Here is a 14,348-nt window from a genome sequence, read left to right as displayed (position 1 = left end):
ATCACAGACAATTTCTGTACAAGAAAAGGTTTGAAAATTTTAAGTTAATTAACAATAAATTGCATAAAAATAGTTTCTATTATAATTAAAACCAAATGGAATGTAAAAAATATTAGTATTATTAGTCAATCAGTTGTATATGAAGCCGCTTTTCAAATGAGGAATAATATAAAAATTGTTATAGTTGTATAAGTGTCACATTAATATTTCAAAACTGTATGAGAGAATATACGGGAAACGGAATTTTATTCCGACCTTTTAGATCTAACAGTTCAATAATTGTAAGACACTCCACTACTTCAGCCTTTAAATTGGATATTAACATAGCCGCTGCCCACAATGTACCACCAGTTGCGAGTAAATCATCTACTATTAATACTCGACCTCCTTCTTTAATGATGTTTGTTTGAATTTCAAGAGTATCCTAAAATTAAATAAAAGAAATACAGTATTTACTTGGTAAATATGCCGGTTTTAAATACATAAATAAACATTAAATTGTGAGGGGAATTTTTAAATTCGTTGCATACCTGCCCATATTCCAATTCATAGGTTATTGAATCAACTGGTCCAGGAAGCTTCCCTTTCTTTCGGATTGGAATAAAAGGAACTCTTAAAAAAACTGCTAAAATACTGCCAAAAATAAAGCCTCTTGAATCAACTCCGCATATATATTCCACAGGTGGTTGAATTTCTTTAACGTGGGAAAGTAAAACTTCATGCAGCAGTTTAAAAAGACTGGGATCTGCTAATACCGAAAATATGTCCCTAAAAATACTTTTCCTTGTTACGTTTCTTATCAAAGACCGTGACGATTTACCTGAAAATGATTCCTGGTTTTGGAAAATCTTCAAAAGCTTTTATATTTTCTTTAATAATATCAAGTTTTTGTTTATCAGAAAGATTTTCGGACATTATTGTTATAAGCTTTATCATTTACTACGAGAAGCAAGAAGAAAATAGTTAACACCAAAATGATTACTCAGTTACTAACAAGCACTTACATTCAATTTAAGTAAATTGTTAAGGTCATTTTTAAAGAGATAATAATGAAGATTTAACCTAGTCGTCATGCGGATAGAACGTAAAACTGCATTAAAATATTTGTAAAAATATCCAAAAATTATTGATAACACTCCAGATCATCTTAAGATAAACTTTTATCAGTGAATTTTCTCTGTAATAAATGGTTAAGAATTTTACAAATTTGATTTACCAAAATTGGAAAGTCGACGAAGCACCTCACAAAAGTGACATTTAGTGACTTTACATTACTTTTCGATGTAAAATGAATGTAAAAATTAAAAATCCTTTTCTATGGTTTTGATGTTGTCGGGTTACGTTCTGCTTTTTTGTTTTTTTTTGTTTATGATGAGTTTAAAATTCTTTATTTCTTTACCCTTTATGTATCTATTATCTATGCTTTATTATCGTTCTGTAATTATATCATGAAAGGCATTAGCTGTTTTATGGGTAGCAAACTACGATTACAAGTAACAAATTAATAATTTATTTTTTAGACTAATAGTGGGAAATTGATGAACTAAAAGGCAATCATAGACCTAAGATGACTTCTCCATCGAACACTTCCTCCCTAACGTGGCCTGATTGCTCCTGCAGATTTTGGAGGTCGCCATCGCCATGCTGTTTTGCTGTCCATGTTCAGAAACGGCGGCTGAAGGTATTTAATCCTAATTCATTATTCTATTTTAATTTGAGTAAGTGGAATATGTTCCCATTTAGTGATTAGTAGATTTGGGTTACCGTTGTTTAAATATTTGAAGAAACTGAATTTTCTTCTCCGGCATGGGTTTCGTATGCCAAGGCGTTTATTATAGCTATCTACTGTGAATTTAATAGATTCTTAGTTCAGTAGATTTTTAATATCGACGTGGTCAAGCCATGAAGGAATCGTTTCATTTTATCCGTATATTTAGGTACATTTATGTACATGTATGTGTCTGTTTATGCCTTTTTTCAGTTGGGAACAGAGACAGTGTGTGAATGGGTAACAATATCAATTAAAAATAATAGATAAAATCCGAGAAAAGTCAAGTTCTTAGACGTTTTTCTTCTCTATTTTTACAGATTGACAATAAATAGAAGTGGAAGAGTGTTCATTTTGATGCTAGTGGAAAAGCAAGTTTGTCTGCTGTGGTGTTCTTTTTACCTTAGGGGATCTTCTAGTTAATTTAAGTGAGCATANTTTAATTTTGATTAATACTAGTAGAAAACACCTCAAATTTGATGAACTTTATAGAAAGCATTGACAGTTAAGAATACCCACCTACCACGCTGGCGACCCGGGTTCTACCCACAAGCGATGCAGTATTTTTTTTATGCTAGATAATCTAAATCAGTCGAATATCGAAGACATGCGATACTAGTTTAAAAAATCCGTTTAAAACACTTTCTACTCATATTCGTTCAGTCTTTACATACTTAGTAGGTATTTATTGATACAGTTATTTTATTAAAAAAATAATAAGTTTTCTATAGTACATTTTATTTGAGTGAATCACTGGTAAAACATGTTTTTTATCACAGACAATTTCTGTACAAGAAAAGGTTTGAAAATTTTAAGTTAATTAACAATAAATTGCATAAAAATAGTTTCTATTATAATTAAAATTAAATGGAATGTAAAAAATATTAGTATTATTAGTCAATCAGTTGTATATGAAGCCGCTTTTCAAATGAGGAATAATATAAAAATTGTTATAGTTGTATAAGTGTCACATTAATATTTCAAAACTGTATGAGAGAATATACGGGAAACGGAATTTTATTCCGACCTTTTAGATCTAACAGTTCAATAATTGTAAGACACTCCACTACTTCAGCCTTTAAATTGGATATTAACATAGCAGCTGCCCACAATGTACCACCAGTTGCGAGTAAATCATCTACTATTAATACTCGACCTCCTTCTTTAATGATGTTTGTTTGAATTTCAAGAGTATCCTAAAATTAAATAAAAGAAATACAGTATTTACTTGGTAAATATGCCGGTTTTAAATACATAAATAAACATTAAATTGTGAGGGGAATTTTTAAATTCGTTGCATACCTGCCCATATTCCAATTCATAGGTTATTGAATCAACTGGTCCAGGAAGCTTCCCTTTCTTTCGGATTGGAATAAAAGGAACTCTTAAAAAAACTGCTAAAATACTGCCAAAAATAAAGCCTCTTGAATCAACTCCGCATATATATTCTTAGTTTTACGTTTTGAATATTGTTTAAGAATGACTATATAAATATTTACATGCCTAGAAATGTATAAAAATTGGCATATTTATTAACTTTGACCCCCATAACTTTTCATGGGGGTGAGACCGCCACGAACTTTTTATGGTACAGTGGTGGGGGAGACCTCCTCTTTCGATCCCCCATCAAGGGGCTAGACCTTTACCATAAAATCAAATATTATTTAAAAAGGATTATATAAAATACAGAATATTTAATTTTTCAATAATTATTGAATTGTGAACGTCAGCAGACATTGTAGGAATTATACACAATTTCTTGGGAGCAAACAAGGGCATGCCAAAGTCATTACCATATTAAACTTTTTTGATTTACCGGTAATTACAGGTATAGGTGTTTCGTTCGCAATTATTCATTTTTCAAGCAATCTGATGTAGATTCAAAACAATTCAAAGCTGCATGGAGATAATAAAAACCGATCAAACATGATTGTGTAACAATGCAGGGTTATTTCGTAATTATATAGTTCACGTAACCTTATAATTACTCTAAGTCTGCTCGAATGTAATAAGAATTAAATAAAATTCGAATAAGCATATCACGGTTTTGTAATAATGAAAAAAGACGTGCACAGGATGGACTTTTTTATATGCGATTGCTACAGCGTAACGTAGCCGACTATTAGAAACAATTAATTCCTCATGCACGGCTTATTTCAATTTCATTGTCAGAGAAACAATCGAAACACGCTATAAGTTATAAACAAATCTAAAATTGTTTCTGGAAAATTTCCATTTTATCAAATATAAATCGACCCCCAAAATACTAGATTTTTAGCCCGAACAGAAGACTGAAACTTTTGGACTGATTTCTAGAAAAAATGATAGAAGAAGACTCTTAACTGTTGTCACTCTACAATGAATAATAGAAATAAACACGTTTAAATTACAAAATGTTTTTATTATTTCCGCGTAGTGCCTTCTTCAGGTGGAAGATTACTAACTACAGTCGAACCTGGATAAGTGGTCCCGTCATTTTGCCCTTCTAAAGCCTCTATAAGTGAGAAACATAAAACCTGTATAAGTGACAGTCGTTTTTCATGCGTGAACCTCTTTAAGTGAGATTGCTACTTGTCAATACCTCTATAAGCGACAGTTTACTTTTGCTATTTTATGACTCGTTCTTAAATTTCAAGAGACTCTTATTTCATTCGAATAACCAAATCTGCGAATGACCGAGTAAGTCTTTATTATTTTATTATAGCCAAATGTGCGTACCGACTTGTTTATCAATCTTATTGCAGTCAGTTCATAAAAGCAGTTGCGAAGAAAGGTNATCATGACATAAATAAAAGTCAAACAATCATAGATGCACGAGGTTAATTTATGATGTTAACAATAGATACTTAAATAAATGAAGTACCGTAGATACACGTCAACATCAATTTAAACTGTGAACAATAGTCAATTGATAAGACAAGTAACCAATAAGATTAATAGAGAGCAAGTGTGCATTCTCACCTTCATTAACTGTAGAAAGTAGCGTTCTAAATTGCACAGGTGCAATGAGCAAGCCAAATCCAGGAGGAATACTACTGCAATTTCTTGTTTCAGTCGTTTCAAAATTAATTTCCACTTGCCTCTCACTCGCAAAATTAAAATTAACTCCATAATGTTACAAGATGAAGACGTCAAAAACAATTCCTTGTCATTTGTTGGGCAATCTACAGAAACGGGCAAGAAAATGTAATTAATTACCACATTTAAAGCAAATAAATAAACATTCACACTGATGGAAAGGTCATTTCCACATTAATTTTGCTGTTCTGTTTCTGCCATTTTTAAAACGTTGTTTAAAAAGTGTCTATTGAAAATAAGTTATAAATGTCTAAAAACCTGAAGTTTCTGCGACCTCATTTACTGTTTTTAATTAATACTGTTCCTTATCGGTTCATTCATCTTTACAAATCCTTCCTTTAGCAGTGGCACACTGACTCTGTTCCCAATGGGGAAAAAAGCACTTTCTGCTCTCTTTAGGACCGTAGGTGCAGCTACTTTCTGGAGCAAATGAAGACTGATACAACCAATGCTCAGTAATTTATTGGGATCCTAAGTTTTTATAATGTTCCTGTAAAACGAAATTTTATTAGAGTATTCAGATACAATTAATTTAGCCTCACTAGTAAATAACGTGCATAATACAATGTTAAAGTTAATATCAAATAAATAGACTAAATATATATATTACAGTATGTATGCTCACCTAAATTAACTAGAAGATCCCCTAAGGTAAAAAGAACACCACAGCAGACAAACTTGCTTTTCCACTAGCATCAAAATGAACACTCTTCCACTTCTATTTATTGTCAATCTGTAAAAATAGAGAAGAAAAACGTCTAAGAACTTGACTTTTCTCGGATTTTATCTATTATTTTTAATTGATATTGTTACCCATTCACACACTGTCTCTGTTCCCAACTGAAAAAAGGCATATACAGACACATACATGTACATAAATGTACCTAAATATACGGATAAAATGAAACGATTCCTTCATGGCTTGACCACGTCGATATTAAAAATCTACTGAACTAAGAATCTATTAAATTTCACAGTAGATAGCTATAATAAACGCCTATAGCATACGAAACCCATGCCGGAGAAGAAAATTCATTTTCTTCAACTATTTAAACAACGGTAACCCAAATCTACTAATCACTAAATGGGAACATATTCCACTTACTCAAATTAAAATAGAATAATGAATTAGGATTAAATACCTTCAGCCGCAGTTTCCGAACATGGACAGCAAAACAGCGTGGCGATGGCGACCTCCAAAATCTGCGGGAGCAATCAGGCCACGTTAGGGAGGAAGTGTTCGATGGAGAAGTCATCATAGGTCTATGATTGAGTAAGAAAGGACTGATATGACGAACCTATAACACTTTTACTCCTATTTTAGACATACTTCAGTTACTACAAAATCTTATATACTATGATTAAAGACATCGACGTTTACTAATGGACATGCCTTAGCGGTCAGAATTGTGGTACAATCATAGATAATAGGGTACAATAAAAGAAAGAGATAGAACGAAGTTTTGGACAATACCCATCTCTCTCACGATAGTGCGTGGGCGTGTCATGAAAAAGATAGCACTAGTCGGAAACCATACGCCATCTCTCTCATTTTTCGAGCCAAGAAATTATTACAATGACATACGGCTAAGGCACGTCCATTAATATATGTCGATGATTAGAGATAATAAACTATGATTATATACCTGTATCATAGATCTGCATATTCTGTGTCTGTATATCTATCATATCCATCCAATCCATAGATCTAATCATAAAGATCCAATATCCAAATAGTCATATTCTATGATCAAGTGTACTTAATTAGTATTGTGAACGTATTGACGTGGCTATTAATTTATCTTTAAATCTAAAAAGCCGATAATGATGTATTGAAGTATTTAAAAAAACATATTTTCACAATGTGAAGATAACTTTACTAACATACAATAATAAGCAAGTGTAAGTCATATTTAAAAATCTGGAATAGCTGTAAGTGTAGTAACTAATGTAATGTTTATATCTTTCAGTTATTAATGCAATTTTAAAATAACATGCGATTTATGAGAACTACAATTATAGTATTTTTCATTGCTTCCTGGATATTACTGTTTATTTACTTAATTCTTTTTGGACGAATAGTAAAAACAGATTCAAATAACCTTGTGGCAGAAAAGCTCAAAACTCTTGAAAATGATATTTATCAACAGTTTCAATGGAACAAAAAGATTATTACTTCCTTAAAAAATGCCATGGTTACAATTCCTAGTATTGAAGAAAATGTAATTGCAGAAGAGAAGCAGAGCTCTAAAAAAACTGTAATTGCTGTTCTTGTAATAGCTTGTAATAGAGTTACCGTGAGTCGATGCTTAGACCAACTTTTAAAGCATAGACCTAATTCTGATCAATTTCCAATCATTGTTAGTCAGGTAAGTTAAACTTCAGTATTATGGTATAAAATTAGAATTAGCCAAGTGCCAATGTACTTTTCAATGTTCTAAAACAAAATTTTGTCTTTTTAGGATTGCGGCCATCAAGAAACAATGGATACTATTATGAAATATGGTTCACAAGTAACTCTTATTCAACAGCCAGATCAGTCAGATATTGAAGTTCCTCCCAAAGAGAAGAAGTTTAAGGGTTACTTTAAAATTGCCAGGCACTATGGTTGGGCCCTGAATCAAACATTTTTCTCTTTAAACTATGACAATGTTGTGATAGTAGAAGGTATGTTTGATTAATGTTAACCAATGAAAATTATGAAATAATAAGGCAATATTACAGTATCACAATTTTAATATGATTAACAGAACTAAACTTCTATGCAGATTAAATATTTGTTACCTGAGAAATGGACTATAACCTAATAATTGTTTATTTCATAATGAAATTACAAAATAAAACTTAATGTCTTCAGTTATGAGAATATTTTAAATTCGTATGGTCAAGGTTTATATTTGTGAAGTCTTCATCATCTAATTTAGAAATAAATATGTATGCACTTGTCTCGTACTTACAGATGATTTAGATATAGCTCCAGATTTCTTTGAATATTTTCTTGGTACACTTCCTCTTTTGATTAATGATCCATCTTTGTGGTGTGTTTCTGCATGGAATGACAATGGGAAAATTGGTTTAGTAAATGAACATACACCTGGTCTTTTGTATAGAACTGATTTTTTTTCGGGATTAGGTTGGATGTTAACAAAATCACTTTGGAAAGAATTGTTTGTAAAATGGCCGAAATCGTAAGCAAATTAATCATAGTAACGGTCAAAATAATTGAATATGTGATATTTAATTGAAGGTATTGGGATGATTGGATTCGACAACCAGATCAAAGAAAAGGAAGAGCGTGTATCAGACCGGAAATATCACGAACTAGAACATTTGGAAAATACGGAGTTTCTAAGTAAGATAAACGTTTAGAGGAACTCCTTAATTTGTTGTAATCAAATAACTGTAGTAATTTTTTCTATTCCTGTTTGAATTGTGATATGTTAATTCTTTCTTTTCAAGCGGTATGTATTATGAAAAGCATTTGAAGTACATAAAGCTGAACGAAGAATTCGTGCCTTTCTCAAAAATGGATTTAAGCTACTTAATGAAGGTTAATATTTATTTTATATTACATGTGCAAAATGGCTATTTGTTTTTGTTTTAGGACGCATATGATACGAAATTTCTAAAAGACGTCAACGATGCCCCACTTGCTACTTATCAGCAATTAAAGGATAATGATATCCAGTATGAAGGAACCGTTAAAATTGTTTATCATACGAAAGAAGATTTCAAACGAACGGCAAAACTTTTGGGACTAATGGATGATTTTAGAGTAAGTTACATTACTATTTAACAGTAAAACGAATAATTATTTAAAAGCAACAAGAAAAGTTCATGTTAGCGACAAGAAGTTCTTTTTGTAGCAAAAATTCAGGTCTTTCCATGTAATTATAAAATTAATTATATTTACTTTAAACAAATACAAAACATGCAAAAACACCATTAGTTGGTGTACTCTTAAAAATAACTTTGTTTTAATAATACAAGCGATTTGAAGATTTTTGCAATAGAGTACTTTTAAATTAGATTACAGATATATCAATAATTGGGTACCTTCTTTCTATTTCAAAACAACAAATTCAAGTAAAAGTTATATTATTTGTAACATATCTAAATTTATCATTTAATTTCTGTTTGGATTTCTTGATATAAATCTCAACATGTTCATATTTTAGAGTGGAGTTCCAAGGACAGCGTATCGAGGTGTTATAACGTTTTATTTTAACGGCAGGACCGTCTATTTAGCGCCAAACGTTAATTGGATGGGATACAACCTCTCTTGGAGTTAGCCAAAGATTAGATTAGGAATTTAATAATTTTAATTAAAAGGAAAGAAAGATCATTCCCCCTGCGAGCAGAGCAGCAGAGAAATAGGATTGCAGCAGGCTAGATCTTTTTAGGAGATTTAAGATGTAGGTAAAGCACAAATATTAATTTGATATTTTCAAATGTATAGATATGTATGTATTGCATATAACTTTTTACGTTTAAGTCTTAAAATGCATTTCATTAAAAGGGTTCATTTAAAAATTTTGGTTGTTAAAGATGGTCCAGTCACACAAATATGTAATTAAAACGTACTTTCATGTAATTAATTGTCTTATGTTTATTATGGTGCTCCTTGTAAGTATACATATAAACTTTACTGTATATTATCGTCTATCAAGTGGTTGCCTTTCTACATGGCTAACAACGAAATTAACTATCGCTTAAGCTTGGTCTTTTTTCTTCTTTATTTTTTCTTTCTTAATCACGCATTTATAACAAAAAATAAGTTACATTTTAGTTGTAGACGAATTATTTTTGAATGTATTGGCAGAATAATAAACTTTTTTATTAGGCCTAAACAAAAATTTTTGGATAAAATTAATAAAAATATTTCATATATGGTAATATATTGAGAGGTTTTTAAGCATTAATCTCAAAACGTGATTGTGGACCTAAATTAGCAAAAAACCAATCATAATTGCCAAAGAAATTATTTAGAAATTGATGTAGTTTAAATTATTAAAAACAAAAAATAGGAGATTGGTGCTTTTTCTCTATTATAGGCAGTTAAAAAGTTGTTTGTTAAATATTATAAAACAAGCCTGTATGTACTTGTATTTAACAGTGTAAATAAGACTGTATATACATTTAAATCGACGCTTTTTTCTTGTAAGTAAAAATATTTTTTTTACATCGTCCGTCGTCCGTTTGATACTAAAGTTATTGTGCATATGCTGTATATATATTACTACATAACAAATGATCATTTTTACTTTCTTTATTCTTTCTTATTTTTATATTATGTAATTGTTTTCCATTTACATATAATCCTTTGTATTTTAAATTTTGTAATATCTGTGAAAATATGATCAGTGTTAGAAACTTGTGATTAAAAAATAACGATTGTATTATTGACTGTTGGTACGTTATTGAGGTTTATTTTTATTTGTAATAAAAAAGCAACTACGAATGTTNTGAAGAAAAATTTAACGCTGCAGTAAATGTGATAAGGAGTTTACCGAAAAATGGTACGTAAATTATTCATGATACTTATAATTCTTTGACGCCATGTAAAATTGCAATCTGCTTTATTAATTGCTTATTGTTATTGTACAATTATTAATATGCAGAATACGTTGCAGTTAAAACAACAGGTGCACTGTTAGCAATCGATGAATTACATAAATGACCAAGGTCATGTTTAATTATTTTGTTTATCATTAAAAAAAGAATTTATTCACATTTCTGATATTATCACATGCGCATGATAACGTCTTGGTTCCATTTTTCTTTTAGTTTTCTTAATCTTCTCAATGTGAAAATAATTGCTAAATAACTTTCCAGAAAAAGAAATTAACACTTTGAACTTAGATATCAAGAACGTTATGTAAATAATGCAAACTAATCATTGTTTTTAAATGAATTCAATTTTGTATTTTATTCAAGAAAATTTTTAGTACGTAGGTAGAATTGCTTTAAAACTCATAATTATTTAGGGTAGATATGATAAGTAGTAATGCATACTTTTAATAGTTTACACTCAAAACACTAGTTTTCTACACAATTTTCACATATACTGATAAGCTACTAATTTTAAACCTATTAAATCGTAGATGTCGCTGCGTCAATATAAAAACTAAAACTATCTTTCCTCGAATATTTTATCTATCTTTTTTAATGTTCTACTTTTAATTAAAAAGAAAATAAAAAAGCTAATTAAAATCTTAAGGAAGGTGTTTCTGGCGGTTATTTTCTGAAATCTCCATAGTTGTATAATTTTGACGTAAAGTTGACATAACCTTACCTACGTATTGATTTAGTTCTGACGTTTATTTACGTCCATTTCTATCAAAAATAAGTTNGTTGCGAAGTGAAGATGAAAATATCAAATCAGGAACAAAGTCCAGAAAAGACCACACCCATGTAGACGGTTGTTCGAGTAGCGCCAAACTGAACTCATTTGCTGGGCAATCTGCAGAAATGGACAAAAAAATATATTAATTACGCTATTAATTAAGGAAGGAACTAAGCACTTCTAAATAAAGATCAAAAACTAATTAAAATAGCTGAATTATAATAAAATGGTGACAACTGTCATTTTACATCAGGACCATAGATCATGACATAAATAAAAGTCAAACAATCATAGATGCACGAGGTTAATTTATGATGTTAACAATAGATACTTAAATAAATGAAGTACCGTAGATACACGTCAACATCAATTTAAACTGTGAACAATAGTCAATTGATAAGACAAGTAACCAATAAGATTAATAGAGAGCAAGTGTGCATTCTCACCTTCATTAACTGTAGAAAGTAACGTTCTAAATTGCACAGGTGCAATGAGCAAGCCAAATCCAGGAGGAATACTACTGCAATTTCTTGTTTCAGTCGTTTCAAAATTAATTTCCACTTGCCTCTCACTCGCAAAATTAAAATTAACTCCATAATGTTACAAGATGAAGACGTCAAAAACAATTCCTTGTCATTTGTTGGGCAATCTACAGAAACGGGCAAGAAAATGTAATTAATTACCACATTTAAAGCAAATAAATAAACATTCACACTGATGGAAAGGTCATTTCCACATTAATTTTGCTGTTCTGTTTCTGCCATTTTTAAAACGTTGTTTAAAAAGTGTCTATTGAAAATAAGTTATAAATGTCTAAAAACCTGAAGTTTCTGCGACCTCATTTACTGTTTTTAATTAATACTGTTCCTTATCGGTTCATTCATCTTTACAAATCCTTCCTTTAGCAGTGGCACACTGACTCTGTTCCCAATGGGGAAAAAAGCACTTTCTGCTCTCTTTAGGACCGTAGGTGCAGCTACTTTCTGGAGCAAATGAAGACTGATACAACCAATGCTCAGTAATTTATTGGGATCCTAAGTTTTTATAATGTTCCTGTAAAACGAAATTTTATTAGAGTATTCAGATACAATTAATTTAGCCTCACTAGTAAATAACGTGCATAATACAATGTTAAAGTTAATATCAAATAAATAGACTAAATATATATATTACAGTATGTATGCTCACTTAAATTAACTAGAAGATCCCCTAAGGTAAAAAGAACACCACAGCAGACAAACTTGCTTTTCCACTAGCATCAAAATGAACACTCTTCCACTTCTATTTATTGTCAATCTGTAAAAATAGAGAAGAAAAACGTCTAAGAACTTGACTTTTCTCGGATTTTATCTATTACTTTTAATTGATATTGTTACCCATTCACACACTGTCTCTGTTCCCAACTGAAAAAAGGCATAAACAGACACATACATGTACATAAATGTACCTAAATATACAGATAAAATGAAACGATTCCTTCATGGCTTGACCACGTCGATATTAAAAATCTACTGAACTAAGAATCTATTAAATTTCACAGTAGATAGCTATAATAAACGCCTATAGCATACGAAACCCATGCCGGAGAAGAAAATTCATTTTCTTCAACTATTTAAACAACGGTAACCCAAATCTACTAATCACTAAATGGGAACATATTCCACTTACTCCAATTAAAATAGAATAATGAATTAGGATTAAATACCTTCAGCCGCAGTTTCCAAACATGGACAGCAAAACAGCGTGGCGATGGCGACCTCCAAAATCTGCGGGAGCAATCAGGCCACGTTAGGGAGGAAGTGTTCGATGGAGAAGTCATCATAGGTCTATGATTGAGTAAGAAAGGACTGATATGACGAACCTATAACACTTTTACTCCTATTTTAGACATACTTCAGTTACTACAAAATCTTACATACTATGATTAAAGACATCGACGTTTACTAATGGACATGCCTTAGCGGTCAGAATTGTGGTACAATCATAGATAATAGGGTACAATAAAAGAAAGAGATAGAACGAAGTTTTGGACAATACCCATCTCTCTCACGATAGTGCGTGGGCGTGTCATGAAAAAGATAGCACTAGTCGGAAACCATACGCCATCTCTCTCATTTTTCGAGCCAAGAAATTATTACAATGACATACGGCTAAGGCACGTCCATTAATATATGTCGATGATTAGAGATAATAAACTATGATTATATACCTGTATCATAGATCTGCATATTCTGTGTCTGTATATCTATCATATCCATCCAATCCATAGATCTAATCATAAAGATCCAATATCCAAATAGTCATATTCTATGATCAAGTGTACTTAATTAGTATTGTGAACGTATTGACGTGGCTATTAATTTATCTTTAAATCTAAAAAGCCGATAATGATGTATTGAAGTATTTAAAAAAACATATTTTCACAATGTGAAGATAACTTTACTAACATACAATAATAAGCAAGTGTAAGTCATATTTAAAAATCTGGAATAGCTGTAAGTGTAGTAACTAATGTAATGTTTATATCTTTCAGTTATTAATGCAATTTTAAAATAACATGCGATTTATGAGAACTACAATTATAGTATTTTTCATTGCTTCCTGGATATTACTGTTTATTTACTTAATTCTTTTTGGACGAATAGTAAAAACAGATTCAAATAACCTTGTGGCAGAAAAGCTCAAAACTCTTGAAAATGATATTTATCAACAGTTTCAATGGAACAAAAAGATTATTACTTCCTTAAAAAATGCCATGGTTACAATTCCTAGTATTGAAGAAAATGTAATTGCAGAAGAGAAGCAGAGCTCTAAAAAAACTGTAATTGCTGTTCTTGTAATAGCTTGTAATAGAGTTACCGTGAGTCGATGCTTAGACCAACTTTTAAAGCATAGACCTAATTCTGATCAATTTCCAATCATTGTTAGTCAGGTAAGTTAAACTTCAGTATTATGGTATAAAATTAGAATTAGCCAAGTGCCAATGTATTTTTCAATGTTCTAAAACAAAATTTTGTCTTTTAGGATTGCGGCCATCAAGAAACAATGGATACTATTATGAAATATGGTTCACAAGTAACTCTTATTCAACAGCCAGATCAGTCAGATATTGAAGTTCCTCCCAAAGAGAAGAAGTTTAAGGGTTACTTTAAAATT

The 14,348-nt window shown here is 30.8% G+C and overlaps 3 protein-coding genes and 3 long non-coding RNA genes across 8 annotated transcripts; 2 read left to right on the top strand and 4 right to left on the bottom strand.

Annotated features, from left to right (window-relative positions):
* Nucleotides 1-100: 100 nt before the first annotated feature.
* Nucleotides 101-1,244, bottom strand: LOC112903951 (adenine phosphoribosyltransferase-like). Of its 2 annotated transcripts, XM_025977616.1 has the most exons (4): nt 1,005-1,244; nt 821-939; nt 531-768; nt 101-424 (listed from the first exon to the last, which is right to left on the bottom strand). In XM_025977616.1, the coding sequence occupies exons 2-4, from the start codon at nt 934-936 to the stop codon at nt 209-211; spliced, it is 570 nt and encodes a 189-aa protein (XP_025833401.1). In that variant the 5' UTR covers nt 937-939; nt 1,005-1,244; the 3' UTR covers nt 101-208. The 2 variants fall into 2 exon arrangements, with proteins under 2 accessions (XP_025833401.1, XP_025833402.1); XM_025977617.1 differs by having other exon boundaries at nt 821-1,244.
* A 1,245-nt stretch (nt 1,245-2,489) lies between these two features.
* Nucleotides 2,490-4,549, bottom strand: LOC108738235 (adenine phosphoribosyltransferase). Its single transcript, XM_025977631.1, has 3 exons — nt 4,534-4,549; nt 3,071-3,216; nt 2,490-2,964 (listed from the first exon to the last, which is right to left on the bottom strand). The coding sequence occupies exons 1-3, from the start codon at nt 4,547-4,549 to the stop codon at nt 2,749-2,751; spliced, it is 378 nt and encodes a 125-aa protein (XP_025833416.1). The 3' UTR covers nt 2,490-2,748.
* Nucleotides 4,550-4,600: 51 nt separating this feature from the next.
* LOC112905363 lies at nt 4,601-6,584 on the bottom strand. Its single transcript, XR_003231738.1, has 4 exons — nt 6,493-6,584; nt 5,989-6,152; nt 5,472-5,579; nt 4,601-5,336 (listed from the first exon to the last, which is right to left on the bottom strand). It is a non-coding gene; the product is annotated as an uncharacterized LOC112905363 (long non-coding RNA).
* Nucleotides 6,585-6,657: 73 nt separating this feature from the next.
* Nucleotides 6,658-10,305, top strand: LOC108738452 (alpha-1,3-mannosyl-glycoprotein 2-beta-N-acetylglucosaminyltransferase). Its single transcript, XM_018471876.2, has 8 exons — nt 6,658-6,748; nt 6,817-7,215; nt 7,309-7,513; nt 7,806-8,034; nt 8,094-8,198; nt 8,306-8,396; nt 8,451-8,621; nt 9,025-10,305. Exons 2-8 carry the CDS (start codon nt 6,841-6,843, stop codon nt 9,136-9,138), a joined length of 1,290 nt encoding a protein of 429 aa, XP_018327378.1. The 5' UTR covers nt 6,658-6,748; nt 6,817-6,840; the 3' UTR covers nt 9,139-10,305.
* Nucleotides 10,306-11,205: 900 nt separating this feature from the next.
* Nucleotides 11,206-13,482, bottom strand: LOC112905364. Of its 2 annotated transcripts, XR_003231739.1 has the most exons (5): nt 13,402-13,482; nt 12,898-13,061; nt 12,381-12,488; nt 11,639-12,245; nt 11,206-11,309 (listed from the first exon to the last, which is right to left on the bottom strand). It is a non-coding gene; the product is annotated as an uncharacterized LOC112905364 (long non-coding RNA). The 2 variants fall into 2 exon arrangements; XR_003231740.1 differs by lacking the exons at nt 12,898-13,061; nt 13,402-13,482 and adding an exon at nt 12,550-12,707.
* Nucleotides 13,483-13,558: 76 nt separating this feature from the next.
* Nucleotides 13,559-14,342, top strand: LOC112905362. The gene is made up of 3 exons (XR_003231737.1): nt 13,559-13,657; nt 13,726-14,124; nt 14,217-14,342. It is a non-coding gene; the product is annotated as an uncharacterized LOC112905362 (long non-coding RNA).
* The last annotated feature ends 6 nt before the right edge of the window (nt 14,343-14,348 follow it).

Source organism: Agrilus planipennis, unplaced genomic scaffold, assembly GCF_000699045.2.
Source record: "Agrilus planipennis isolate EAB-ADULT unplaced genomic scaffold, Apla_2.0 scaffold25, whole genome shotgun sequence".
Lineage (NCBI taxonomy): Eukaryota > Metazoa > Arthropoda > Insecta > Coleoptera > Buprestidae > Agrilus > Agrilus planipennis.
Note: the sequence above shows the minus strand (reverse complement) of the source record. Positions and strands in the feature narration are given on the sequence as shown.